The sequence below is a fragment of the Syngnathoides biaculeatus genome, chromosome 16, assembly GCF_019802595.1.
Source record: "Syngnathoides biaculeatus isolate LvHL_M chromosome 16, ASM1980259v1, whole genome shotgun sequence".
Taxonomy (NCBI): domain Eukaryota; kingdom Metazoa; phylum Chordata; class Actinopteri; order Syngnathiformes; family Syngnathidae; genus Syngnathoides; species Syngnathoides biaculeatus.
The window spans coordinates 1,166,374-1,194,349 of record NC_084655.1 but is presented as its reverse complement, the minus strand read 5'-3'; the positions used below and the strand labels follow the sequence as shown (position 1 = coordinate 1,194,349).

The 27,976-nt window shown below is 43.9% G+C and overlaps 1 protein-coding gene across 2 annotated transcripts in view; it reads left to right on the top strand.

The window, feature by feature from the left end:
* LOC133514540 (all-trans-retinol 13,14-reductase-like) overlaps positions 1-27,410 on the top strand; it is a 47,163-nt gene extending 19,753 nt beyond the window's left edge. For both annotated transcript variants that reach the window (XM_061846320.1, XM_061846319.1), the window contains exons 9-12: positions 3,750-3,859; positions 12,908-13,074; positions 26,608-26,767; positions 26,839-27,410. In XM_061846320.1, the coding sequence (XP_061702304.1) occupies positions 3,750-3,859; positions 12,908-13,074; positions 26,608-26,767; positions 26,839-26,987 (586 nt within the window). In that variant the 3' untranslated portion in view covers positions 26,988-27,410. The remainder of the gene's footprint in view (positions 1-3,749; positions 3,860-12,907; positions 13,075-26,607; positions 26,768-26,838) is intronic.
* The last annotated feature ends 566 nt before the right edge of the window (positions 27,411-27,976 follow it).

Here is a 27,976-nt window from a genome sequence, read left to right as displayed (position 1 = left end):
GGAGCGCTTATGCTGGCAACAAGAAGGTCGTTGTTTCTACTGTGGACGTCTTGGACACTTAGTTGCACCGTTCGACTGAAGCGCTCCGACCTTGGGATCTCTACGCCGGTGAGTGTGTGGTATACTGTCGCTGAGTCAGGGCGGTCGTTTTTGCACCTCACTGTAGGAACGGACTCTCATTCATGCCTAGTGACCGCGTTCATTGACTCCGGTTCAGACGCTAACCTAATAAATCCCAGTGTGGTCGAAGCATGCGGCGACCTTCCCCACACAGCGTCTTGCTTACGCCGCCAACGGCAAGTTCCTCTGCCGGGTTACACACCGCACAAAAACCTTACGTATGGACTTCCCGGACACGCACACGGAGCGCATTAGTTTCCATGTTTTTAACTCTAGCAGCAGTGATATAATTCTGGGGAGCCCGTGGCTCAAGAGACACAACCCCCACATTGACTGGGTCACGGGTCGGATAATGGCATGGGGTGAGGACTCTCACAAGCAGTGTCTCTCTGCTCGGGAGGACGGAGGGATTCAATTTGCTGAACTGAGTACCGCTTCCGAATTAGCCACGGTGCCCTCTTGCTACCATGATTTAAAGGAGTTTTTTTCTGAGTCTACCACCGCATCGGCTTTATGACTGTGCTATCAAACTCCTCTCCGGCACCTCATCTCCCAGTGGGAGACTGTTCTCTTTGACAGGACCGGAGCACCAGGCAACTAGGGATTACGTCGAGGAGTCGCTGGCAACCGGACTCATTCGTCCGTCGTCCTCACCAGCCGGTGCAGGGGGTTTTATTTTTTCGTTAAGAAGAAGGATTCCACTTACGACTCTGCATCGACTACCGAGGATTGAATGACATCACGGTCAAGAACGGCTACCCCTTGCCCTTAATCGCTACGGCATTTGAACTCCTCCAAGGAACCCGGATCTTCACCAAGCTGGACCTGCGCAGCACGTATCATCCGGGAGGGCGACAAATGGAAGACGCGTTTCAACACTCCCACGGGGCATTACGAGTATCTTGTGATGCCCTTCGGATTGACCAATGCCCCGGCCATCTTCCAAAACTTTATTTATGACGTGCTTCAGGAGTTCCTGAACAAAAACGTATTTGTATACCTTGACGACATTCTTATCTTTTCAGCAGACCTGACCTCCCATATCCGACAGGTCAGAGAGGTGCTCCAGCGTCTCTTGCAGCACCAGCTGTTCGTGAATTGGGAGAAGTGCGAGTTCCACCGAGCATCCGTGTCCTTTCTGGGCTTCATCCTGGCAGAAGGGGAGATACGGATGGATCCTGGGAAGATCGACGCGGTGCTTCGGTGGCCCACCCCCGCCAGCAGGAAGAACGTGCAGAGGTTCATTGGCAAATTTCTACAGAAAGTTCATTCGGAACTTCAGTGCTGTGCACGCCCCTCTGCACCCCCCTCACCTCTCCGCACAACGTTTTCAAATGGTCCAGGACCTGCCAGGAGGCCTTCAATAAACTTAAGGCAAGTTTCACTACTGCACCCATCCTTGTTGAACACCCTCCAGGCCAGGTGGGGTCTCTTCTTCACCCGCTTCCGCTTCACTCTGTCCTTCGCCCAGGTTCCAAGAATGGCAAGCCAGACGCCCTCTCACAGATCCACGAGGGGGAGTGCACGGAGTCAGTAGCGGCTACTATACTGCCAGAGGCGTGCTTTGTGTCCGACTTCACCTGGGTGGTCGACTCGGGGGTGAAGGAGGCCCTGGGAGAGACGCCGCCACCCGCAGATTGTCCGTCTGATCGCCTGTTCATCATTCCATCACTTCGGGGAGATGTCGTCAATTAGGCCCATTCGAACAAGATGGTCTGCCACCTGGGTATGGCAAAAAGTCATTCTGTGGGCGAACAGAGATTCTGGTGGCCCAACCTCAGCAAAGACATGAAGGAATTCGTCAATGCCTGCCCGGTGTGTGCGGCCAATAAGACGTCCCGTTTACGACCGGTGGGTGAGTTGCAGCCTCAGTCCATCCCTTTCCACCCATGGTCACACATCACATTGGACGTCGTCACCGGCCTACCACCCTCTCAGGGAAACACAGTTGTGCTGTCTGTAGTGGACTGATTCTCCAAGATGGTTCACTTTGTGCCACTCCCGAAGATCCCGTCGGCCAAGCAGACAGCCCAGCTGGTGTTGGACGGGTTCCCCCGGGATATTGTCTCGGACAGAGGCCCGCAATTCAGCACCCGCTTCTGGAAGGTATTCTGCACCCTCATCAGCGCTTCGGCCAGTCTAACTTCGGGCCATCATCCGGAGTCTAACGGCCAAACAGAGAAGGTAAATCAGGAATTAGAGACCGGACTTCGATGGCTAGCATCTCGGGACCAGGGCACGTGGAGCCAGCACCTCAAATGGGTTGAGTACGCCCACAACTCCCTATCCTCTGCCTCAACAGGTATGGCTCTACTCCACGTTGTGCACGGCTATCATCCCTCTCTGTTTCCCTCACTGCCCACAGACTGATGTGGATGGAATCCCGCAAAGTTGCTCCCAGGTTCGTTGGTCCGTTCCCGATCACCATAATCATTAACCCGGTCGCTGTATCACTTAGACTACCAAGGTCGATGAGGGTGCACCCTACGTTCCACATCAGCAGACTACTCCCAGATCGTCCTTTGCTGCTGGCTCCTCCGGCCAAACCCTCGCCCCCGGCCGGTGTTCACAGTGCGCCAGTTGCATTCTTCCCGCCGCAGAGGAAGGGGGTTCCAGTACCTGGTGGATTGAGAGGGATACGGACCAAAGGAGCGCTCTTGGATCCCCTCACGCTTCATTGTGGACCCCTCCCTCATCAAGGACTTCCACGTGGCCCATCCAGACGCTCCTGGGCCGTCCGGAGCCGGCCATTGGGGGGGGGTACTGTCATGCTCCTGGCATCCTGCCCAGGCTGGGCGTGGCCAGCCAATTACTCGGCACACACCTGCACCCTGTTTCGGTTGATTCCACCCGATACTTATAGGACACGGGGGACAACTAGTCCTCCGCCAGATCATGCCTCGTTCCCGCACTCCCGTATACCTGACCTACCGTGTACCGACCCTCGCCTGTTCCCTGACCATCCCAGTAAGCCTGCCTTTTCTGATACTGCTGCTTTTCCTGACTGACTCGCTGATCATTGACCACGGACCGCTTGCCTCTGGAGTCGTGCATTTGGGTCCGCCCTCAAGCCTCGTTCGTGACACAATGATTCAGAACGGGCAAAAGAAAATTGATATATCCATCCATTTTCCGGGACCTCAGAATTGTGAGGCTAACACTTTCCAGCTGAACAACCATGCCACTTATATATATACACAAACACACACACACTTGCATACATACATTTTCTGAGCTGCTTATCTTCACAAGGGTTACACACACAAACCCCCAAAATCCACAAGTAATTGATGCAGTATTAAAACACCAATGCACTTAGCTCTATTTAAATCTTAAGTGCCACAAAGCATGCTGGGCATAGGCTGGGTGGTGCTCCCTGCAAGCTTTTTGGTAATAAGGCCTTTAAACTCCTTGTTTTCTGTCAATTATTTCTTCAGTCTTTTTTTTTGTTTGTTTGTTTTATTATTTGCTAGTTATGCTATTCTGTTTGCTACCTTTAACGTAGTTTTCTAAAACCATGTATTTCTACCTGCTGTGTCCATTTTTCATCTTTCAGTCTCAATTTGTGTACACAATTTTGAATTTTATTAATACACATGTATGTCATTGTGTTTGATTTTTTTGGAAAGAATGGACCGATATGCTTTGCTGAGCAGAGAGCAGGTATTGGGTAACATTCCTATGATGTTCATCACCTTTCCATCTGCCAAAGACCCCACTGCCAACATTCGACAACCAGGTAACTGATGGTTCATCTTGTGTAGAACTATAGGGATGTAAAACCTACATCAATAAGAGCATCCTTATTGGTGGTGGTGAATTATGTTCAACAAGACAATATAATTTTGGGAAAATTGGATGTGAATGCTGAAATGCTGAATTAAATAATGTGAAACCATGCATAATTATAAGAAATCCTTGTTGAATAATACAAAGGGTGTTGGGACCGGGGTTCAAATCCTGCCCATGCTCTGCTCTCGCCGTGCCTGCATGGTTTTTCTCTGGGTATTCCAGTTTTCTCCCACATCCCAAAAACATGCAGGGAAGAAGAATTGAAGTGTCTAAATTCAGTTATTTATTTGCTTTAGACAACGGCACAAAACCTTAATTGAACTGTATTCATCTGGAGACAATGCTAAATACAACTGTTTGTCATCTACATAACTATGATGGTCAAAATTAGTTTCAAAAAAGTTTTGAAGAATTTGACCCAAGACTACCATATACAGGCTGAATAAAAGAGAACCGACCCTTGAGGGACCCCATAGGTCATTGCCATTTGTTGAGATTGAGGACTTCCAATGGTGACAAAGTAGCTCCTTTTCGCCAGGTAGGACCAAACCATTTATGGACCATTCTATTTAGTTCTAACCACATTTCCAACCCGTTCAGCAGTATATTATGAGCTACCGTATCAAAAGCCACCGTGAGATCCAACAAGAACAAAATTGACACCTTTCCTGAGTCAGTATTGAACCTTATATCACATTGAGCACTTTGATAAGAGCAGATTCTGTACTGTGATGAGCTCGGAAACCTGATTGGAATTTGTCAAATAGTGTATTTAAATTCAGGAAATTGCCATCGTAGGTGCATGTCCACTGTGAGAGAGATAATCTAAAAAGAAAATCCAGAAAACACAATGTATGATTTTTTTAATGATTTATTTGTGTGATACAGGTACAAATCAGTATTTGAACACGTGAGAAAACCAATGTTAATATTTGGTACAGTAGCCTTTGTTTGCAATTACAGAGATCAAACATTTCATGTAGTTGTTCACCAGGTTTGCACACACTGCAGGAGGGATTTTGGGCCACTCCTCCACCCAGATCTTCTCTAGATCAGACAGGTTTCTGGGCTGTCACTGAGAAACGTGGAGTTTCAGCTCCTTCCACAGATTTTCGATTGGGTTTAGGTCTTGAGACTGGCTAGGCCGCGCCAGAAGCTTGATATCCTTCTTATGGAGCAACTCCTTGGTTTTCCTGGCTGTGTGGTTCAGGACATTCTCATGTTGAAAGACCAAGCCACGACCCATCTTCACTGTACTTTGTCATTCTGGTTTCACTTTATTATTTTATTGCGTCATGTCACTGGGGGCTGCTGACTGCCTTTCATTTCACACGATCGTCCAAAACTGCCTCAGCGATCGATTGGGTGTTCGCGATCAACATATTGGGCACCACTGCTCTATAAGGACACTGTCGATCTGATTTTTTTGCTTCTTTTCCTTTTGGCTTGTCCTGTTAGGGGTCGCACAGTGTGTCATCTTTTTCCATGTAAGCCTATCTCCTGCATCTTGCTCTCTAACACCAACTCTCTTCATGTCTTCCCTCACAACATCCATCAACCTTCCTGGCAGCTCCATCCTCATTACCCTTCTAAAAAAAATACACACTCTCTTTCCTCTGGATGTGTCCAAACCATTGAAGTCGACTTACTTTTTCTACAAAACATCTAATTTATTAGGTTAATTTTTTTTTATTAATTTATTATAATAATCTAAATCCTGTCATGTAGTCTTGAGCTGATTCCTCACCTTTCTAAGGATCATTGAGCCCCCACGAGGTAATATCTTGCATGGGGCTCCACTCCGATTGAGATTGACCATCATGTTAAGCTTCTTCCATTTTGATGATTGCTTCACCAGTGGACCTTTTTTCACCAAGCTGCTTGGCAATTTCTCCGTACCCCTTTCCAGTCGTGTGGAGTTGTACAATTTTGTCTCTGGTGTCTTTGACAGCTCTTTGGTCTTCGCCATGTTACAAGTTTGAGTCTTACTGATTGTATGGGGTGGACAGGTGTCGCTATGCAGCTAACGATCTCACACAGATGCATCTGATTCATGATAATACATGGAGTGGAGGTGGACTTTTAAAGGCGGACTAACTAGTCTTTGAGGGTCAGAATTCCAGCTGATAGACAGGTGTTGAAATACTTACTTGCAGCTGTATCACAGTAATAAATAGTTAAAAAAAAACATACATTGTGATTTCTGAATTTTTCTTTTTAGATTATCTCTTTCACAGTGGACATGCACCTATGATGAAAATCTCAGACCCCTCCATGATTTCTAAGTGAGAGAAATAGCAATATAGCAGGGTGTTGAAATACTTATTTTCTTAATTTTAAGAGCTTTCCAAACCTCCCCACCCTAGTCTGTCTGGTGGCTGTCCAGGCCACCCAAAGCGAGCCGTCTGGCCGAACAGGTTAGAAGGTCTACCAGGATGCCAAGCACCAGGGTCCCCACGGAGCGACTCAGGTGGACGTCCTCGAGGAGGAATCCAAAGGCATAACAGGTACCAGACGGGAGCAGGTGACGGCTCTGGACGAAGACCTCCCAGGTCGTGGTTGCGAGACAGTGCCTGCTGCAGGTCGATCAACATTGGGACATGGACGTGAGGCAGCCATGAATAGGTCGCCATTGAGACGTGGTCATCAGGCGGCCGAGGAACGGTCGCCAGTGAGGTGTCGTCATCGGGCTGTCTGGTATCGGTCACCGCTGAGGCGTGGTCGTGAGGAGGCCATGGATTGGTCGTTGCTGAGGCATTGTCATTAGGAGGCCAGGATCGGTCGCCATCGATATGTGGTCATCAGGCTACCAAGGATCGGTCGCCATCGATACATGGTCATCAGGCTGCCAAGGATCGGTCGCCATCGATACATGGTCATCAGGCTGCCAAGGATCGGTCGCCACCGAAACAGGGAAGTAATGCGACCAGGGACGCGTCGCCATCAGTACAGGAACGTGTGGCGACCATGGACGAGTCGCTGCCGAAAAAGGAACGTTTCATTTAATAATAAAAAGTCTAGATCCTAGGTTGTAATGATGTCATTAATCAACATTGATTTAATACCCAGTGACTGCCTTAAGGATGCTCATGGAAAAGTACCGATTTCAATGGTTTGGACACATCCAGAGGAAAGAGAGCGTGTATATTGGGAGAAGGGTAATGAGGATGGAGCTGCCAGGAAGGTTGATGGATGTTGTGAGGGAGGACATGAGGACAGCGGGTGTTAGAGTGGAGGATGCACAGGATAGGCTTGGATGGAAAAAGGTGACATGCTGTGGCGACCCCAAACGGGACAAGCAGAAAGAAAAGGAAGAAGTCACAGAGGGGAGATTCTGAGGTGTGGATGGCTTGACTGGGGGTGGGGATTTGCTGATGCATGGGCGAGAGGTGGTTGTGGCTCAGTCGCCGCCAAGGCGTGGCGGGAGGCAGCCATTGATTGGTCGCCACAGAGGCGTTGGCGAGAGGCAACTGTGGCTCGATTGCCACCCAGGCTTGAGCGAGATGCGGCTGTGGCTCGGTCAGTTCTAGTCCAGGTCCTCCTCAAAATAAGATAAATCTGAGTCTCGCTTTTGCGAGCAATATCTATATTTTGCAATATGGTGAACATGAATGGGTCAGGCATGGGGATAATCATAACATATGGCTGGTGCAGATGACAAGGTAGGAGGGGACAAAAAGACAGAGCCCACTTGGATAGGGGACGCTTGGTCAACAGGCCGAGTGCCCTGGGAGGCAGACCGGTGGCGTGACCGGCAGCATGACCAGCGATGCCGCGTTTTACCTGCTGGGTCCTTCTCTGGCCAGTTCGTTCTGTCACGGACATGTGACATGGAACTGGACCCAAGTGCAGGACTCCAAGGCAAGGACATGATGTTGAGGGTGGTTTTATTCCAGGCAGAGGTCATACACAGATAAGCAGTCCCAAAAAGGCAGAGGTACAAAAACACGTGGCAACAGGGAAGGTCCAAAAACATGAAAACGAGGTCGGATTACTACTAGGCAAAAACAAGACTTGACTTAGCTGTGGTGGCTCAGGAATGCTGGCAGTGACAACGAGGCTAATATATAACAAGAGACTTGTATACTCGTTCACACTACAGCAGTCTCTAGCACAACGAACTGGCAAATGAGAGTGACAAACTCAAGGCTTATATGCCTGGCCTAATTACTGTCGAAACAGTGCAGGTGTGGAGCTGCTGCCGGAGGCAGCCCCGTCTAGGGCAGTGGCTTGGTCATGCCCCTACCAGGGTCCCAATTCTTTTTCTTGGATGATTTAATTTCATACCATTCATGGTGGTGGAGGATGAGCATTCTTGGCCAGGGTCTTGTAACAGTGGCTCAAATCTATTTTTAAGTCTGATGTCAATATTTTGTACTGACACATTCTTTTGTCTTGCGCTTCACTGTAATGACCATACATGGCCGCTAACTTGGTGTTGAGGCAGCCCGCAACACAGACCAGCAATTTTCCTCCGGTAATCTCCTGGTGCTGATATATCTTCCTTTTTAAATGTCCCATATATTTGGGGTTTGCTCCCAGTAAATTCCCTGGAGATCTGCTAGAGGGTCTGTTATTCTTTCCACATGCCACGTCTGTCCTCATTGTTGAGCTAGGTGGCTGTCTGTTAGCACACTTCTGGTCACCATTTTGAGACGTCGGTCGAGTGGTTTCTTTCCCCAATGTCCATTTACATCCACATAGACTTCAAGACAGAATATTTTGGATTCCAGAATTGACACCATCCACAGTAGTCCATGATAGTTCTCAGTAGAAAAGGGAGATGTCTCGATGGCTGGTCTTGTTGCTAACACCAGGCTTATGCTAATTAGCAGGTCATGCTCCTGTAATGATGAAACAACTGATAATCTACAAAAAAGAAAAAGAGTCCCACAAATTTAAAAGTATTCAGGATTCGCTGCTTCTAAAAACATTTTTAGAAGAAAAACAAGCTTATCAGCAAGAAAAAAAATGTGAACAGAGGCAAAGTAACCAGAGCAAGAACGAGAGCAAGGAAAAAAGCGTCTGCACTGTATGAGAAACAGGAGCAATAGTAATAGATATAGGCTCTCTGCTTTCCCCTTTCTGCATAAGAGTCCACTTTCCACCTCTCCTTCATCTTTGAGCTACAGTTGCTGAATTTCCACCGGTGTCGATGGGAGACGATGTTAAACTTAGCCACAACTAAAGTGTTGTATGGCATTTTGGAGTCTTCAGCCCGATGCTTTTCCTCACGCAATCCTCTGCATTTATCCTGGCTTGGGACCAGCCTACAGTTCGGACCCTATAAGGCTTGCATATTAGCAACACAGTATATTACAAATGTGAAGAATAGATCCTTGGAAAATAAAAGATATAATTAACCCAGCAACTACTGTATTTATCTATTTTCCTGGCATTGTCAGTAGTCGCAGGTATATTTACAGGTTTATCTCAAGAAATTAGAATGGTGTTAAGTGTTGTCAGCATTAAAGGTATTTTGCCTTGTTTGACTCATGGTGTCCAAAATGTTGGCATTAATGTGATGTCATGTTTGTTATATTTCTATGAATGTAGTTGAGCACTATGTGACACTTGACATGAATACTTTTCTCTACAAAACACTTGCCATCTGGGACAAAACAAAGAACAAAGTAGCTCTAAACAGCAGAGTTAAATGATGGTGGAGATTTTCACAATTAGAAGGGGTTCTGGAATGAGCCATGCTGCAATCGCATGTTAGCTTTATTTTCAGCAGTTTGTAATATCTTCAGGTTTTGTTCTGCAAAACTCGGCCCACACATTTTGAGTCATGTTAGGGCATCAAGTGAATATCTAAATGTACACTTCCTTGGTCCGAATTAAATGTGAATGGAGCACTGTAGTGCATCTGCACTCAATAATAAATCGTAATGCAGAGTAGCTTAGCACAGCTCCTTCATTGTCCAAGGTTGAAATAAATCAACCCAGAGGCCCCGTAGCTCAGTGGTTAGAGCACTGGTTTGGTAAACCAGGGTTTGTGGGTTCGTATCTCACTGGGGCCTCCACTCCCTGAGAAGGGTTGCGTCAGGAAGGGCATCCGGCGTAAAAATTGTGCCAAACATATATGTGCGTTCATCTGAGATGACATGCTGTGGTGACCCCGAAAAGGGACAAGCCTAAAGAAACTCTTTATGTACTGTAACTCGACTGGGTGGCACGGTGGTTCAGCTGGTAAAGCGTTGGCCTCACAGTTCTGAGGATCCGGGTTCGATCCCAGACTCACCTGTGTAGTCTTTGCATGTTCTCCCCATATCTGTATCCGTTTTCTCCAGGCACTCCGGTTTCCTCCCACATCCCAAAAACATGCAACATTAGTTGGACACTCTGAATTTCCACTAGGTGTGATTGTGAGTGCGGCTCTTTGTCTCTATCTGCCCTGCGATTGGCTGGCAACCAGTTCAGGGTGTACCCTGTCTCCTGCTCATTGGACAGCTGGGATAGGCTGCAGCAGTCCCCCCAACCCACGTGAGGATAAGCGGCAAAGAAAATTGTCAGGTTCACCAATGAGACATTCATTAAACAGGACAAAAAAGGAACCAAAGACACCAGTTCAAGTCTCGCGAGGAGAGGAACTGTCTCGTACAATTCACCTCTGCACTCTCTGATTATCTTCTCCTCAGCACTTCTATTTATTTAGTTTTAAGACCCCCCTTATTTACATGGATGTTACAAAAAGGAGACGACAAGCAAAACAGTTTGAAACAAGGTGTACATGTTTGTTCATGTGCGTGTGCTTGTGTGGAAGATTGCTGAATACATGTGTGGTCATCATTTCTTCAACAGGCAACAGTTCTAACAGTTCTGATGATGAGATGTTTTTGTTCTTGCTATCTCCTGCCAGGAGGCTGCCACGTTATCTAGAGCAGAGCAAAGCATTTCTTTATTGGAAGCAGATGTATGATAATTATGATCACAATTATTCCTACAAAAATGGATAGATGGATGTAACTCGACGACTGAATCAAGCAACACTGGTAAAAATAAAAAATAAAAAATCGGGCTTTTATTTTGGAAAATTTGGGAAGTTGTGGTAATGGGAATAGTTCATGGGATTTCTTGAATGAGTTGAAATGTTGAAGTTGGAATGCTTTGAATCTGAAGACAAGAAATGAGGAAAGAATAATGTTGAATATGTTCTTATATGTAAAATTTTAAAAGTGAATTTTTTTTAAATCTGGGTAAGAAATGTGGAATTTTTTAGCTTGAATGGTTCATATCTGTTGCCAAATAATTGAAGCAGGGGGCAATAATGTAGAATATCTTGTATGGGAATTTTGTTGGTGAAACTTTTGTTGAAAGATGTGCAATTTTTTATGTATAGGACTATTTAGAATGTGGAAAGTAATTAGAATGTTGGGGATTGGAAAATAACTATTGAAGCAGGAAGGAATAATGTAAAATACATAGGACCAGAATTTTGTTGTTGAAAGAGGCAGATAAATTTGGTCAAATGTATGACATTTTTGTGTTTGGAATTTTTGTGGAGACTATTTTGTTGTAGCGGTGATTAGAATCTGTCAAGAGAGGAAAAAAAGGGAATAGGAAACAACATGGACTGTGTCTTAATACAGGAATTTTATTGGTGAAAATGTGATTAAAAAAAATTTGTTGGAACGTAAAGCTTTAGTGTGGCAATTTTTGGAATGTTGAAAATTATTGCTAAAGTGCAATGAGATGAACATTTTAAATTTGGAATGGCAACAATGTGAATTTGTGTTGTTAAATGCATCATTGCCAATGATTGGTGACTTTTTTTGTCCAAAACACAAAATTGTGGAAAACTTGAATATTTTTTTAATGAGATGAGAAATCTGACACAAAGTATAAATTCTTAGGATGTGGCTGTTGGAATTATATGAATTAGATGTAAAATATGGCTGATAAAGAATGTCAATCTCTGGGGTGAAATATAAAAGTACAATAAACAATCAGTGTATTTTCAACAGTTACACACTAATAGTCCAATTCTAACTGTTCTACGAACATCTCCAAAACAGAAAATGCCATCCATAGTGCATGTTTATGATTTCCACTCATCTCACAAGTACTAGTGTACTATCCAAAGCAAGAAAAATAGATGTATAGCCTTTTTAGTCTGTGTTTCTACCAATGTTCATAAAAATCCAGAAAAGAAGTACAGTGAAGGAAGAATTTTTTCTTTTTCATTTTAGTTTGTGAACAGGTGGGACGGTGGACAACTGGAGAGTGTTGACTTCACAGTTCTGAAGACAGGGGTTCACATCCAGGCCCTGCTTGTGTGGAGTTTGCATTTGAGTTTCTTCGGGCACTACGGTTTCCTCCCACATCCTGAAAACATGTGTTAATTGGAGACTCTAAATTGCCCCGATGTGTAATTGTGAGTGCGACTGTTGTCTGTCTCTTTGTGGCCTGGGATTGACTGGCAACCATTCCAGGGTATACCCTGCATCTTGGCCGATGATAGCTGGGATAGGCACCCTTTATGAGAATAAGCAGCTCAGGCAATGGATGGATGGACAGTTTGTGAACAGTACATGGAAAAAAAATTGTTCGTTAATTTGTTTTCTGGTCCTCCTTTTGTGCACTTAGTTTAAGAAAAATCTAAACATGACAATGCATTGGAAAAATGTTTTTTTACTGTTCTATTTTCTATTTGGAAAAAATGAGATTTTTATCATACAGTATTTTCTGTCTATAAAAGGAAATATCACAAAAACCCTTAATAGTTCAAGAAAAAATAATTAACAGTGAGCATTTCCCTTATTTTTTTAAAAGTGTAGGTTCGCTGATACTGCCATGTATTTATTTGGTATCAGATCGATACGATAATGTGCAGTATGGCAGATGACTAATAAAAACTTGTTTTATTATTTTTACAGTTCTATGGCATGAATAACCGTGCATACCTCCGTAAATAAGTTTTGCTTTTTTTTTTAAATCTTCAAAAACTTGTGCAGATGAAAACAATACAATCATTCATTTTATCTCCATTCAGGAAAGTCCTGCATGACATTGTTAACGATGGCTCGCTATGAGTGGTTTGAAGAATGGGAGGGGACGAAGATTGGTAAGAGGGGACAGGATTACCTGGATCTGAAAAACGGTATGTCTCAGGAGCTGCTGGACTGGGCCCTAACCATCTTCCCCCAATTAAAAGACAAGGTGTGTATAGTATTGTATGTTTCTTGATCGTATTTCAGTTGTTTTGCTTTAATATGTATATTTGTGAGAAGTTATTTGTTAGATAGAGGTAATGCAATCAGGGATCAGCTCTGAGCCCCGTCCTGTTTGCTGCAGTAATGCATAGGGTGACAAGATTAGGTTAAACTGGAATCCTCTTGGACCATGATGTTCGCATATGACGTTGTGATCTACAGTGAAAGCAGGGAGCAGGTAGACGGAAAGTTAGAAGGGTAGAGCAGTGTTTTTCAACCAGTGGGCCACCGCACAGAACTGCCGTGGCATAGCGTCCTTGTGTGGCATGGGAAACCATCCAATCTCAACTAATTTGCAAAAATGAATCCACAGATAATGTGCAGCCGCCGACTGTCTGTGCTGTCCAATGATAGGCACAGTAATCATGTAATAGGCTTCTATATCAGTAGGTGGCAACAAGAGGCCCCATAACTCAGTGGTAAGAGCATTGGTTTGGTAAACCAGGGGTCGTGAGTTCATATCTCACTGGGGCCTCTACTACTCCTCTACTCCCCAAGAGGGGTTGTGTCAGGAAGGGCATCAGGGATAAAAACTGTGACAAACAAATATGAGCGTTTACATGAGATGTAAAGGCTCTGTCACACCATGACGTTCTGGTCAACATCCTCTGGACATTTTAATCGTTCTATTTTTCAGCGTTCTCAAATGCGAATGACACATCTGGTGTCTGATTAACGTGTGTCTAACGCATGACTTAACATGTGTCTAACGCACGAAAAACGTGTTAAAGCGACCAAATAAGATACCCCTAAAAACCATTAGCGTGTGCAAACGTGTCATTGGGGCGCGACGAGAGATTTGTCGAGCGTGTTGAGCGTGTGACCAATGGGTAAATAACGACAGAAAAGCGTTTTGCTGGTGTGTAATTTTTACAGTGGAACCGGCACTAAAACGTTGGAAAGTTCATATTCACTTCAGTTGTTGTCGTGAGTTAGAACGGTGAGCATCATGCCGCCGAGAAGAAAAAAAGTTAGGGCGCGGACTTCAGCAACTGGCGCTGCTAGTAAGAAAGCTAAGCCTCTTTCATCACGAGCAATGTGTTTGGAGGAAAAACAACAGCAGGAGGAAGAGCATGTCCGCGAAGTCACGCACCATGTGACACCCCCTGGGGACCCTAAACACCTTGCAAACCCCAGTGAGGACGGTCCAACAAAGAGACAAAAGAAGCAGAGAAAGGATTGCAGGATCCTGGACCGGGCTGTTGAGGATAGTCTAGTGGAGTTTTTCCGCAAAAACGAACTGCTGCTTTCTGGATCTTCCATAGTAGGTGCTCTCTACTGTAGCTTACTATTAGATGGACCTTGCTTACAAAGCATCGGTTTATATACCCATATGCATGGAAGTTCGGGAAACGCTCGAATGACGCTCAATGGACGCCAAACAACGTTCATTTCACTTTAGTTACACGCTGTGTGTGCTAGGGGATTGTTCAGTGGTCGTTGACAGGTCGCCAGTGAGTCGTTCACTGCAAAGCAAACGATTAAGTAACAACCAAGTAAAGCTCGAGTTACGACTAACGAAAGCCAAAAGCGTGCAACGCTCGGTGAACCTTAGTAAAACGTTCCACGGACGTTCTTGAACATTCTGCAGCGTTTAAAATTAAACGTTGACGAACGCTGGTCTCGGTGAGAACTTTTGTGCATGTTTAAAACTTTTTTTCCAGACCGGCGTTCTCCGCCGATTCCCAGCGATCAATGACGTTCACTAGCGTTCAAACAACGCTCTTCTGGAGCTATCCCGGCGACCATGGGCGACTACCAACGATTCCTCAAATGCTGACCAGAACGTCATGGTGTGACGAGGGCCATAACACTGTGGTGACCCCTGACGGTACAAGCTGAAAGAAACTGACTATCAGTAGGTGGCAACAGTTAGCTAATTACTTTGATTAGGGATGTGTCAGGTGAGCTTGTTTCCGGTCTCCAAGCTGGTAGCAGCTTAAATAGAAGACTCTGACAGCACGATCGTAATTCAATAAAACCTGCTTATTTTGGACCGAATGTTGTGAATACTTGACATGGGACACTGTTGGCGACGACTTCCGTCACGTCGAAGCAGCTGGGCCTAAGTTAGCCTAACCTAGCTGGGACCACTATCAACAAAAGCGTCTGTTTTCCAATATTTACTGAGGAGGAAAACATCAAACACTAGTATCTACACGTCCCACAAAACCTACGTATCATATACAACGAGGGTAGTGAGTACCAATAAGAAGTTGGGCGGGTCGAAACGGCAACATAAACTTGCTTATCGGCCTAGTATTCCTTAGCTTAGCTTGCTAACAACAAGATACGTTTGTGATCAATTCGTGGATGTTGAAGAAACATCGAACGTGAGTACCTTCATAACTTATACCACGAGGGCCGTGAGGCCTTAGGAAATTTAACAAGTCCTATCTTAGTACCCAAATTGGTGCCGTATCATTCGCATTGAAGCTGCTCGGCCAAAGTTAGCCTACCGCGCTGACGTTTTGCCCATCTAGAGTATACAACAAGGACCAAACATCAGTCGTCGACTCAACCTTGAACAATGAGTAAAGGCCATTGTGGTTTGAATCCCCTCCATCCATGTGTCCTTTAAATCGACATATCCTTTATATTTTTAACACAGGTACTATGTGATTTGTGTACCTTATGTGCTGACTGTGTTGATTGTGATTGCTTTCATTTGACCTGAACTTTAACATAGAGTAGGTAGTATGTAAATTCTGTATCCTTTGTGCTGGCTTTGTTTATTTGATTGCTTCTTCTTGATTATCTGCAGCCCGTTACCTGCTACCTGTCGGCCGGTCCCAAGCCCAGATAAATACAGAGGGTTACGTCTGGCATCTGGCGTAAAACTGTCACAAACACATATGAGTGTTCATCATGCAAATTCTACAACAGTCAGGTCGTGGCCCGGGCTTCCTACATCCGCACCCGGAAATGTTAATCTACAAGGCGTAGGTAGAAATTCAGATAATGTAGGTCGAAGACAAAAAAGAGGAGGAAAGCGGCTTAGCCGAAAGAAGAAGAAGAGGAATGCAAAAAAAACTACAGCTGTGTGTAGGGACGTTGAATGTTGGGACTATGACAGGAAAAGCTCAGGAGTTAGTTGACATGATGATTAGGGGAAAGGTTGATATAGTGATCATCCAAGAAAGCAAGTGGAAAGGGAGTCAGGCCAGAAGTTTAGGTGCAGGGTTTAAATTATTTTACCATGGAGTAGATTGGAAGAGAAATGGAGTCGGGGTTATTTTAAAAGAAGAGCTGACTAAGAATGTCTTGGAGGTGAAAAGAGTATCAGATTGGCTGAAATTTGAAATTGAGGGCATGGTGTATAATGTGATTAGCGGCTATGCCCCACAAGTAGGATGTGACCTCGAGTTGAAAGAGAAATTCTGGAAGGAACTAGACAAAGTAGTCCTGAGGATCCCAGAGAGAGAGAGAGAGTTGTGATTGGTGCAGATTTCAATGGACATGTTGGCGAAGGAAACGGGGGTGATGGGTAAGTATGGCATTCAGCAAAGGAACTTTGAGGGACAGATGGTGGTGGACTTTGCAAAAAGGATGGAATTGGCAGCGGTGAACACTTATTTCCAGAAGAGAGTTGAACATAGAGTGAATTACAAGAGCAGAGGTAGAAGCAAGCAGGTGGATAACATTTTATGCAGACAGTGTAATCTGAAGGAGATTACCGACTGTAAAGTTGTGGGGAGAGTGTAGCTCTGGCCTGGCCAACCCGCGGCTCGCGAGCCTCATGCGACTCTTTAACTAGTTTCATACGTCTCTTCAGGAGCTTTCACATGACATGCATCAAAAATTCTTGGCTGGCACTCCCCCTACAGCTAGATGACACACTGACCATGTAAGCCTGTTTGAGTGACGTCAAATGACCGACGAGAGAATCTTTGGTGTGACATCATTTGTGTTGTAAACAATTTTCGTCAAGTTACCTCTTGAAATGGCAGGGAAAAAAAGGACAGCCAAACAAAAATATGAAGAAGAACACAAGACGTTTTTGCCAGAGTGGGAGAGTTTATATTTTTTTGTTGAAAGTAATGGCAAACCGATCTGCCTTATATGCCACGCAGCATTTGCGCATTTTAATACTTCAAAGCTTCAAATCTTCAGCGTCACTTCAACTCACTCCACCCTAACAACGAACAGGAATTTCCAAAAGGGAGTGAACTTCGCAAGAACAAGTTGGTCGCTTTGAAAAGCTAGGCAGAAAAGCATGTGCAGTTTTTCCAAAAATTTACGAAACACTCAGAGACCGTAACGCTTGCATCATATCAGCTGGCTTGGAACATAGCACGGGCTAAAAAGCCATACAACGAAGGGGACGACAAACTAAAACGAAGCGTATCAAACGTTCAACTGTCCCGTCAGTGTTGAACGCAGAATATTGAATATTAATATAGCTGTTGAGTCACAGTTGCACTCTGATTTTCAAGCATATGAGTATTTTACTGTGGCATTGGATGAGAGTTGTGACATACAAGACAAGCCACAGTTGTCAATATTTGCACGGTCCGTGTCAAATGAATGTATGATCAAAGAAGAACTTCTTGATATTGTGCCATGAAAAGACAGAACCTGTGGCGTAGATGTGAAAGAAGCAATGATGGCTGTGTTTGCAAAACCAAATCTGCCCATACCGAAACAAATTGCAATAGCCCTGGATGGAGCGCCAGCCATGATCGGATCCGTGAATGGGCTTGTGGGGCTGTGGAAAGCTGATCAAACATTTCCCGACTTTTGGAATTTCCACTGCATCATCCATAGGGAGCAACTCGTGTCTAAATCATTGAATTTAGACAAAGTCATGAAGCCTCTGATGGAAACCGTCAACTCCATCCGCACACATGCCCTTAACCAAAGGCAATTCAGGAATCTCATCACTGAGCTGGACCAAGGGCTACAAGGTGACCTGCCGCTGCACTGCACTGTCAGGTGGCTATCAAAAAGCAAGGTACTCGCTCGCTTCTTTGAGCTTTTGGATGCTGTGAAACTGTTCATGGAAGAGAAGGACAAGGACTATCCCGAGCACTCAGACCTCGAGTGGATTATGGATCTGGCACTTTCAGTCGACATGGTGTGGCACTTGGACAGACTGAACCTGACCCTACAGGGTAAGTTAAAAATGCTGCCTGACCTGGTGCAAAGTGTGTTTGCGTTTGTCAACAAACTAAAGCTGTTCGAGGCGCATATTCAAAAGGGAGATTTAACACATTTTCATACTCTACTAAAAGCCACTGAGCAAGTCACCAGCTCCGCCCTGAAAAAGAAAAGAGACAGATATGCAACACTGGTTGCAAACCTGCATAAAAGCTTTGTTACCAGGTTCTGTGATCTACAACTGAAAAGACCACAGATTAAGTTCCTCGTCGACCCATTTAATATGGAGACAGACTGTTTGAAAGCCCCACTCATCACAGATGAGGCTGCGGCTGAGTTGGAGATGATGGACCTTTGTGTGGAGGATCAACTGAAAGCTGTTTTAAGGGAAGGGACCATTGAGTTCTGGAAAAGTGTGCCAATTGAAAAATACCCCAAAAATACCCCAACAACAAACAAGCTGTCAATAAGATAGATGTCCTTAAGATAATGTCCATGTTTGGGTCAACGTACATCTGCGAGTCTGTGATTTCTACCCTGAAACATGTGAAATCAAAGCATCGATCTGTTCTGACTGACACTCATTTGAAAAAATTGCTTAGAGTGGCAACAACAGAATACAAGCCAGATTTGAAGAGAATTGCTCAAGATAAGGAATGCCAGAAGTCTCACTAAGCAGCATCGTAAGAGAAAGAGGTTTTTGAAAATTATTCTATTATTTTTTGTGAACTTGCTTGAACTGAGAGTTTGTGTGTGTGTGTGTGTGTGTGTGTGTGTGTGTGTGTGTGTGTGTGTGTGTGTGGTGTGTGTGTGTGTGTGTGTGTGTGGTGTGTGTGTGTGTGTGTGTGTGTGTGTGAGACAGTGCACACAATGTTAACTGTTGAAAATTACTGATATTATCATGCTGGTGTGGTTATTTTCATTAGATCTGGCTGAGCAGAGGTCTGTGTATGCAAGCATACATGATAAAAAGATGATGTTCATGTGTAACCATGTGTATGATGCGGCTCTTTGCAGTAACACAGAAAAAAAGTGTCTCTTAATCTCTCTCTGACAAATTGGCCACCCTTGATGTAGCTCGACAGGATAGGATGGTGGTGTGAAGGATGACTCTGGTAGTGGGTAGGAAGACTAAGAAGACAAAGGTAGAGCAGAGAATCATGTAGTGGAAGTTGAGAAAGGAAGAATGTTGTGTGGCTTTCCGGAAAGAGGTGAGACAGGCTCTAGATGGACAGGAAGAGCTCCCAGAAGACTGGAATACTACTGCCAAGATATTCAGAAAGACAGGGGTTGTCTTCTGGTAGGAAAGGGGAGAAGGAGACTTGGTGGTGGAACCCTGAAATACAAGAAGTCATTCAAGGTAAGAGATTAGTGAAGAAGAAGTGGGACACGGAGAGGACTGAGAAGAGGTGGAAAGAATACATTGAGATATGTCGTAGGGCAAAGGTAGAGGTGGCGAAGGCTAAACAAGAGGCATATGATGAAATGTACTCCAGGTTGGATACGAAAGGAGAAAAGGAGCTCTACAGGTTGGCCAGACAGAGAGATAGAGATGGAAAGGATGTGCAGCAAGTAAAGGTGATTAAGGATAGCGATGGAAAAATGTTGACCGGTGCCAGTACATGGAAAGAGTACTTTGAGAAGTTAATGAATGAAGAAAATGGGAGAAAAGGTAGAGTATAAGAGGCAAATGTGAATGACAGGCAAGTGGCTTTGATTAGTTAGGGAGAAGTTAGAAAGGCACTGAACAAAATAAAAAATGGAAAGACAGTTGGTCCCAATGACATAGCAGTGGAGGTGTGGAAGCAATTTGGTGAGGTGGCTGTGGAGTTTTTGACCAACTTATTCAATAGAATACTAGCGGGATAGAAGATGCCAGAAGAATGGAGGAAAAGTGTGCTAGTCCCCATTTTTAAGAACAAAGGCAATGTTTAGAACTCTGGAAACGACGGAGAAATAAAGATGATGAGCCACACAATAAAGTTACGGAAAAGAGTAGTGGAGGCTGGACTCAGGACAGAAGTAAGTATCTGCGACCAACAGTATGGTTTCATGCCTAGAAAGAGTACCACAGATGCAGTATTTGCCTTGAGGATGCTGAAAAGTACAGAGAAGGTCAGAAGGAGCTACATAGTCTCTTTGTAGACCTAGAGAAAGCCGACGACAGAGTACCAAGAGAGGAACTATGGTACTGCATGCACAAGTCTTGTGTGGCGGAGAAATATGTTAGAATAGTACAGGACATGTATGAGGGTAGTAGAACAGCGTAGAATTTAAGGTAGAGGCGGGACTGCATCAGGGTTCCGAGCTGAGCCCCTTCCTGTTTGCGATAGTAATGGATAGGCTGACAGACGAGGTTAGACTGGATTCCCCTTGGACCATGATGTTCGCAGATGCTTTGGTGATCTGCAGTGAAAGCAGGGAACAGGCGGAGGAACAGTTAGAAAGACGGAGGTACGCACTGAAAAGGAGAGGAATGAAGATTAGCCATAGTAAAACAGAATATATGTGTGTGAATGAGAGGGGCGGAGGAGGAAATGTGAAGCGCCAGAGAGAAGAGATAGCGAGGGTGGATGACTTCAAATACTTGGGGTCAACAATACAGAGCAATGGAGAGTGTGGTAAGGAAGTGAAGAAACGGGTCCAAGCGGGGTGGAACAGTTGGCGGAAGGTGTCTAGTGTTCTATGTGACAGAAGAGTATCCGCCAGGATGAAGGGCAAAATTTATAAAACAGTGGTGAGGCAGGCCATGATGTACGGACTAGAGACAGTGGCCCTGAAGAAACAACAGGAAGCAGAACTTGAGGTAGCAGATATGAAGATGTTGAGGTTCTCGCTTGGTGTGAGCAGGTTGGATAGGATTAGAAATGAGCTCATTAGAGGGACAGCCAAAGTTGGATGTTTTGGAGACAAGGTGAGAGAGCAGACTTCGATGGTTTGGACAGGTTCAGAGGCGAGAGAGTGAGTATGTCGGTAGAAGAATGCTGAGGATGGAGCTGCCAGGCAAAAGAGCGAGAGGAAGACCAAAGAAAAGGTTGATGGATGTTGTGAGGGAGGACATGAGGACAGTGGGTGTGAGAGAGGAGGATTCACGAAAGAGGCTTAAATGAAAAAAGATGACACGCTGTGGCGACCCCTCACGGGACAAGTGTGTCAGGTGGTGGTGACAGTGGCATTGTTGCTTGTGAAGCTATCCGGTGATAGTGATGGAGAGGTTTTTGAAAAGGAAAGATAACTCAAAGTTAGACTCTGGACAAAATTCTGACTCGGATGAATGCCCAAGTATGAGTGGAGGTCAAAAGAAGCCAAAGACGGTTTGCTCACAGAAAATCTCTGGCGTGAGTCAATATAGCGAAAGCTATTTTTCATTTGGATTTACTCTAACTGGGGATCCAATGACACCAACTCCGTTATGCTTGATGTATGATGAAAAGCTATCCAACATTCCAATGGTTCCAAGTAAGCTTAAACAGCATCTCCAAACAAAAACACTCTTCACTTCAGAACAAGAATGCAAAGTATTGTTTGCCTTCACGCACACACACAGAAGAACAGGCAATGTTAATGAGAAGAAAAAAAGCATACAAAACTGAATAAAACAGATGAACAAGAAAGCCCTGAAAGCCTGCTATCACGTCGCTGAACTTGGAGCCAAATTAACAGTCACACACTGTGGCAGATACATGCTTAGCGGCCAATGTAAATGAGATGCTGAGACCTAAAGTGGCTAAAGAAATAGCCAAAGTCCCTCTTTCATTTAACACAAATTCCAGATGTATTGGTGACATGTCTGCAGACATCAAAAGTTTAGATTTGGAAAACGTTCCCATCAGTAGTAAGTTTACATCGCAACTTGAAGACCACTCATGAACAGGCCCAACCCCTGTCCAATGTGAGGTTTGTAGATAAATATGCAATAAAAGAAAACTTTTTTTCAAGCCATTGTAAGAAAAACCAACAGAAGGACATTTTTGGGGGTCCCGTCTGAATATTTTGAACAAAGTGGACTTAAATGGGAAAACTGTACGGGTGTCTACACTGATGGAGCAGCAGCCATGGTCGGACGCATCAAAGCCTTTGGAAGCAGATGACAAGAAAGAGACCGATGTGATTGGACGCACTGCTTCTTATACCTTGAGGCCCTCGTAGCCAAGATCTTACCAGCAGAGCCATTTCCTGTGTTGGATGTTGCTGTGCGTATGGTGAACTTTGTAAAATCACAACCCATGCAAAGTCACATATTTGCATCTTTATGTGAGGAAATGTGCACGGAACATCAAGCATTGTTGTTTCATACGGAGGTGTGGTGGTTGCCTCGTGGTCAGGTACTAGCCCGTGTTTATGAACTGCTGGAGGAAATAAAAATTCTGACAAGTGAGAGGTCCGATTACACAAAACTGTTTGAAAGTGATAAGTGGTGAATGAACGGAACACATGTATGTAAGTATGGAAACCTGCTTACAAGCACAGATAAAATCAATGGATTCCCCTCAATGCTGCAACTCAGGAAACAATGTGGAAGATGGAATCTTTAAATATTTACACTCGCCTAGCAATGGCAAAATGTCAACACGGCAGCATTATGTGAGATAATAGTGAAACATTTAAAAACACTTGAGAAGAATAAGACTTTTTTTTTTGTCCTGCCTGAGGGACCCATACCGTTCAGCATAGGTTGATGCAAAGCACATGACTTTACAGAAACAGGAGGAACAAACTGAACTGAGACCAGATTATAGCTTAAAGCAAAGCTTTGCAAACATACCTTTGGACAGTTTTTGGTTGGCTCCTGCCAAGGAGTGCCACATTCTGTCAAACAAAGCTATTTTGACAGTGCTCCAATTTACTATAACATATTTCTGTGAGGTGAGCTGACTACTGTAAAAAGTAAAACCAGAGAGAGACTGAAAGTTGTTGAGGAAGAGCTTTGTGTATGTCTTTCATTGATTCCTGCCAGAATATCAACTCTATGTTAATTCAAACAGGCCAAGGTGTCACAATGAGTAAGTAAAATATGATTATTTAATGTATTTTGTTTGTGTTTGATTTTTATCTATTATGCTGTGTTCATATAGGCGACAGATTCATTTTTACATTTTCTGACAGTGGTGTGCTGTGGGATTTTTTGAAGGAAAAAAGTGTGCCTTGACTCAAAAAAGGTAGAAAAACACAAGCTTAGAGGCATGCACTGTAAAGGAGAGGAATGACGGTTAGCTGAAGTACAACAGAATATATCTGCATGAATGAGAGAGGTAGGGAAAGAGGGAGGCTATAGGGAGTAGAGATACCTGCGGAGGATAGACAAGTTAAATTGTTGTGGTCAACAATCCAGAGCAATGGTTAGTGTAGTAAGAAAGTGAAGAAATTGGTTCAAACAGATTGGAAGAGCTGGTTGAAGATGTCAGGTGTGTTATGTTGCAGAATAGTCTCTGCGAGGATGAAGGGCAAAGTTTATAAAACAATGGTAAAGCAAACCATGATGTACAAATTAGAGACGGTGGCACTGAAGAGACAACAGGAAGCAGAGCCACAGGTGGTGGAAATTAAGGTGAGGTTTTTTTGGGAATGACCAGGTTGCATATGATTAGAAATGATCTCATTTAGATGGGAAGACAAAATTAGATGTTTTGTAGAAAAAGTTAGTCGATTTCAATGGTTTGGACACATCCACAGGAAAGAGAGTGTGTATTTTTTTTAGAAAGCTGAAAATGAGGATGGAGCTACCAGGAAGGTTGATGGATGTTGTGAGGGAAGACATGAAGAGAGTTGGTGTTAGAGAGCAAGATGCAGGAGATAGGCTTACATGGAAAAAGATGACACACTGTGCGACCCCTAACAGGACAAGCCAAAAGGAAAAGAAGCAAAAAAATCAGATCGACAGTGTCCTTATAGAGCAGTGGTGCCCAATATGTTGATCGCGAACACCCAATCGATCGCTGAGGCAGTTTTGGACGATCGTGTGAAATGAAAGGCAGTCAGCAGCCCCCAGTGACATGACGCAATAAAATAATAAAGTGAAACCAGAATGACAAAGTACAGTGAAGAAAATAAGTATTTGAACACCCTCCTATATTGCAAGTTCTCACACTTAGAAATCATGGAGGGGTCTGAAATTTTCATCGTAGGTGCATGTCCACTGTGGCAGAGATAATCCAAAAAGAAAAATCCAGAAATCACAATGTATGACTTTTTTTTATGATTTATTTGTGTGAATAATAGGTATTTGAACACCCATCTATGAGCAACAATTCTGTCCCTCAAAGACCTGCTAGTTCGCCTTTAAAAGTCCACCTCCACTCCTTGTATTATCCTGAATTAAATGCACCTGTGTGAGGTCCTTAGCGGCATAAAGACACCTGTCGACCCCACACAATCAGTAAGACTCACACTTGTAACATGGCCAACAACAAAGACCTGTCCAAAGACACAAGAGACAAAATTGTACAACTCCACATGGCTGGAAAGGGCGACGGAGAAATTGCCAAGCAGCTTGGTGAAAAAACGTCCACTGTTGGAGCAATCATTAGAAAATGGAAAAAGCTAAACATGACGCTCAATCTCAATCAGAGTTGAACCCCATGCACGATATCACCTCATGGGGTCTCAATGATCATTAGAAAGGTGAGGAATCAGCCCAGGACTATAGGACAGGACTTGGTCAATGACCTGAAAAGAGCTGGCACCACCGTTACCAGGGTGACTGTTGGTAAAACACTAAGACGTCATGGTTTGAAATCACGCATGGCACGGAAGGTTCCCCCTGCTTAAACCAGCACGTCAAGGCCCATCTTAAGTTTGCCAATGACTATTTGGATGACACAGAGGAGTCATGGGAGAAAGTTTTGTGGTCAGATGAGACCAAAATGGAACTTTTCCGTACTGTTATATGTTGTTTTTCTGCACATGGGAAAGGACAACTGCACTGTATTAAGGAGAGGATGACCATGTATTGTGAGATTTTAGGGAACAACCGCTTTCCTTAAATCAGAGCATTGAAGATGGGTTGTGGCTGGGTCTTTCAACATGACAATGCCCCAAAGCACACAGCCAGGAAAACCAAGAAATGGCTCCGTAAGATGCGTATCAAGGTTCTGGCATCGCATAGCCAGTCTCAAGACCTAAACCCAATAGAAAATCTTTGGAGGGAGCTGAAACTCCACGTTTCTCAGCGACAGCCCAGAAACCTGTTTAATCTAGAGAAGATCTGTGTGGAGGAGTGGGCCAAAATCCCTCTTGCAGTGTGTGCAAACCTAGTGAACAACTACAGAAAACGTTTGACCTCTGCAATTGCAAACAAAGGCTGTACCAAATATTAACATTGGTTTTCTCAGGTGTTCAAATACTTATTTGCACCTGTGTCACACAAATAAATCATTTAAAAAAAATCATACATTGTGATTTCTGGATTTTTCTATTTAGATTAGATCTCTTATCACTGTGGACATGCACCTACAATGAAAATTTCAGACCCCTCCATGATTTCTAAGTGGGAGAACTTGCAATATAGCAGACTGTTCAAATACTTATTTTCTTCACTGTATTAAGGACTCTAGCTATTTAGGGCTTTGTAAATTAAAAATTTGCATTCATCCTAAAATTACAGCTGTTTATTCTTCTCAGTGCCTCTGCAGAGCTCAAAGTATCATTGAGGACACCACACACCCCAGATTTCATCTGTTTGACCTTTTGCCAACAGACTAAGGAAGGGGTTTTTTTTTTTGACAGCCTAAATTCTCATCTTTCCTCTAGCCTCGCTATTAATGCAAAGGCACGCTGATTTCAATATCTTGAGCAATACTTTTTACGCACTCCATTTTACATTCTCAGTCGCAGATTTTATATTAATGTCACTCTGAATGCTCTGTCCCCAAAGGTATGTATGATGATGCAATGGGCCATGAGGATACTTAAATTGTAGTGATTAATTGAATTAGATCTGACAGGAATTTTGTTGTGGGGTGTTGAGATTTGTAGGTGAAGAGGAGCAGCTTGTAGGAGATGCAGAATTTCACAGGAAGCCAGTGCAGGTGTTTCAGGGTGTGACTAATGTGCTTCCTCGGTTTGGTTGTAACATTTTTAATATTCTAAAACTTTATCTGGATTCTGCGTGACCTGTTCTCAGCTATTCAAAGGAGCTGTTTAGTCATTCATTTTGAAGGTGACAAATGGTTAAAGCCTGGGCAGGGGATATTAGCACTAAATGCTTTTGAGTCTGTATTCAGTATGAGTCAGAACGTAGTCAATAATTTTAGGCTGTGCTTTCGTATTTTTATTCCATTTCGATGTTCCATCCTGTTTCTACTGCCATATCTACCAATTTTGACAAATATCTTAAATATTTTCAGCAACATTTTATTTGTGTGGGTATTTTTGTCACCAGGTAGTTATGATTGATGCTGCAACCCCTCTGACAAATGTCCACTATTTGGGTGCACCAAGAGGTGAGATGTATGGTGCTGAACACAATTTGGAGCGCTTCACCCCAGAAACGGTTGCAAGGACCAGACCACAAACACCAGTTAGTGGTCTATACTTAACAGGTGGTCAAATCAAACACCTACTTTGTTAGATATTTGTAATATACAGTATCTCACTGTGTGTTTGTTTGCAGGTCAGGATGTGTTCTGTAATGGCATGGCAGGAGCATTGCATGGTGGACTACTGTGTGCATCAGCTGTACTAAATCAGATCCTCTATATTGATCTTCTGGCTCTTAAGACTCGTCTTAAAAAACAACACGCAAATCATAAGCTCACCTGAAAATCTGATTTAGTGACAAACCCCAACCCAAACAATGAATATTCATGTACTAAAATACAATATATGTAATATGCCATTGTGTTTCACATCTGAATTAAAATAAAAACATCAAGATGTAATGGAACAAAATCCAAACATTTGCCCTTCCATAGTTGTCCGACATCCTCCACAGTTCCATTCCAGTCCACACCCTAAGATCCTCCTTCTCGTTCCACCTGACAATCCCACCTGACTGTTTCAGTACCATTGGGAGCAGAGCCTTCAGTCACTTTGCTCGCCAACTCTGTAACTCCGTGCCACCAGATCTCCGCAAATAAGTTTCCTTCACCATCTTTAAAACTGAAATAAAAACCTACATATTCAAGATCGCCTACCCACTGTAATTTGACTCCCATGTTCTTTTTTTTTTTTTTTTTTTTTTTTTTGGGGGGGGCGGTTATTATAGAATTTGTTTATTATTGTTGCTTTTTATGGACAGTGTCATTTGGGCTCTCAGAGAAAATGCTTTATTATCATTATGGACAGGTCCATTGGAGTCCAATTGGTTTGCACATCTACCTGACCTGTTCAGAGGACCCAGGTTCAAATCCAGCCATACCTATGTGGAGTTTGCATGTTTTCCCTGGATTGTGTGAGTTCTCTCTGGGTACTCTGGTTTCCTACAATATTCATCTCCAAAACATGAAAACTCTAAATTGCCTGTAGGTGTGAGTATGAATGCTTGCTTGGTTATGTGCCCTCCAAATGCCTGGTGACCATTTCTGGGTGTACTGTTTCACCCACAAGTCACCTGGGATCAGCTCCAGCAGGCCCGTGAACCTAATGAAGATAAGTGTAACAGAAAATATTTTTTTCTTTTGTGTGAAAAAGTAATGGGCCTCCTTGTTAAATTATAAATTAGCTGTGGCTAATCACATTTTTGGTTAATTTTCACAAACCACACCAAGCCTGATTACCTCCAGACCTGTCCAATTCAGAAATCACTTGGA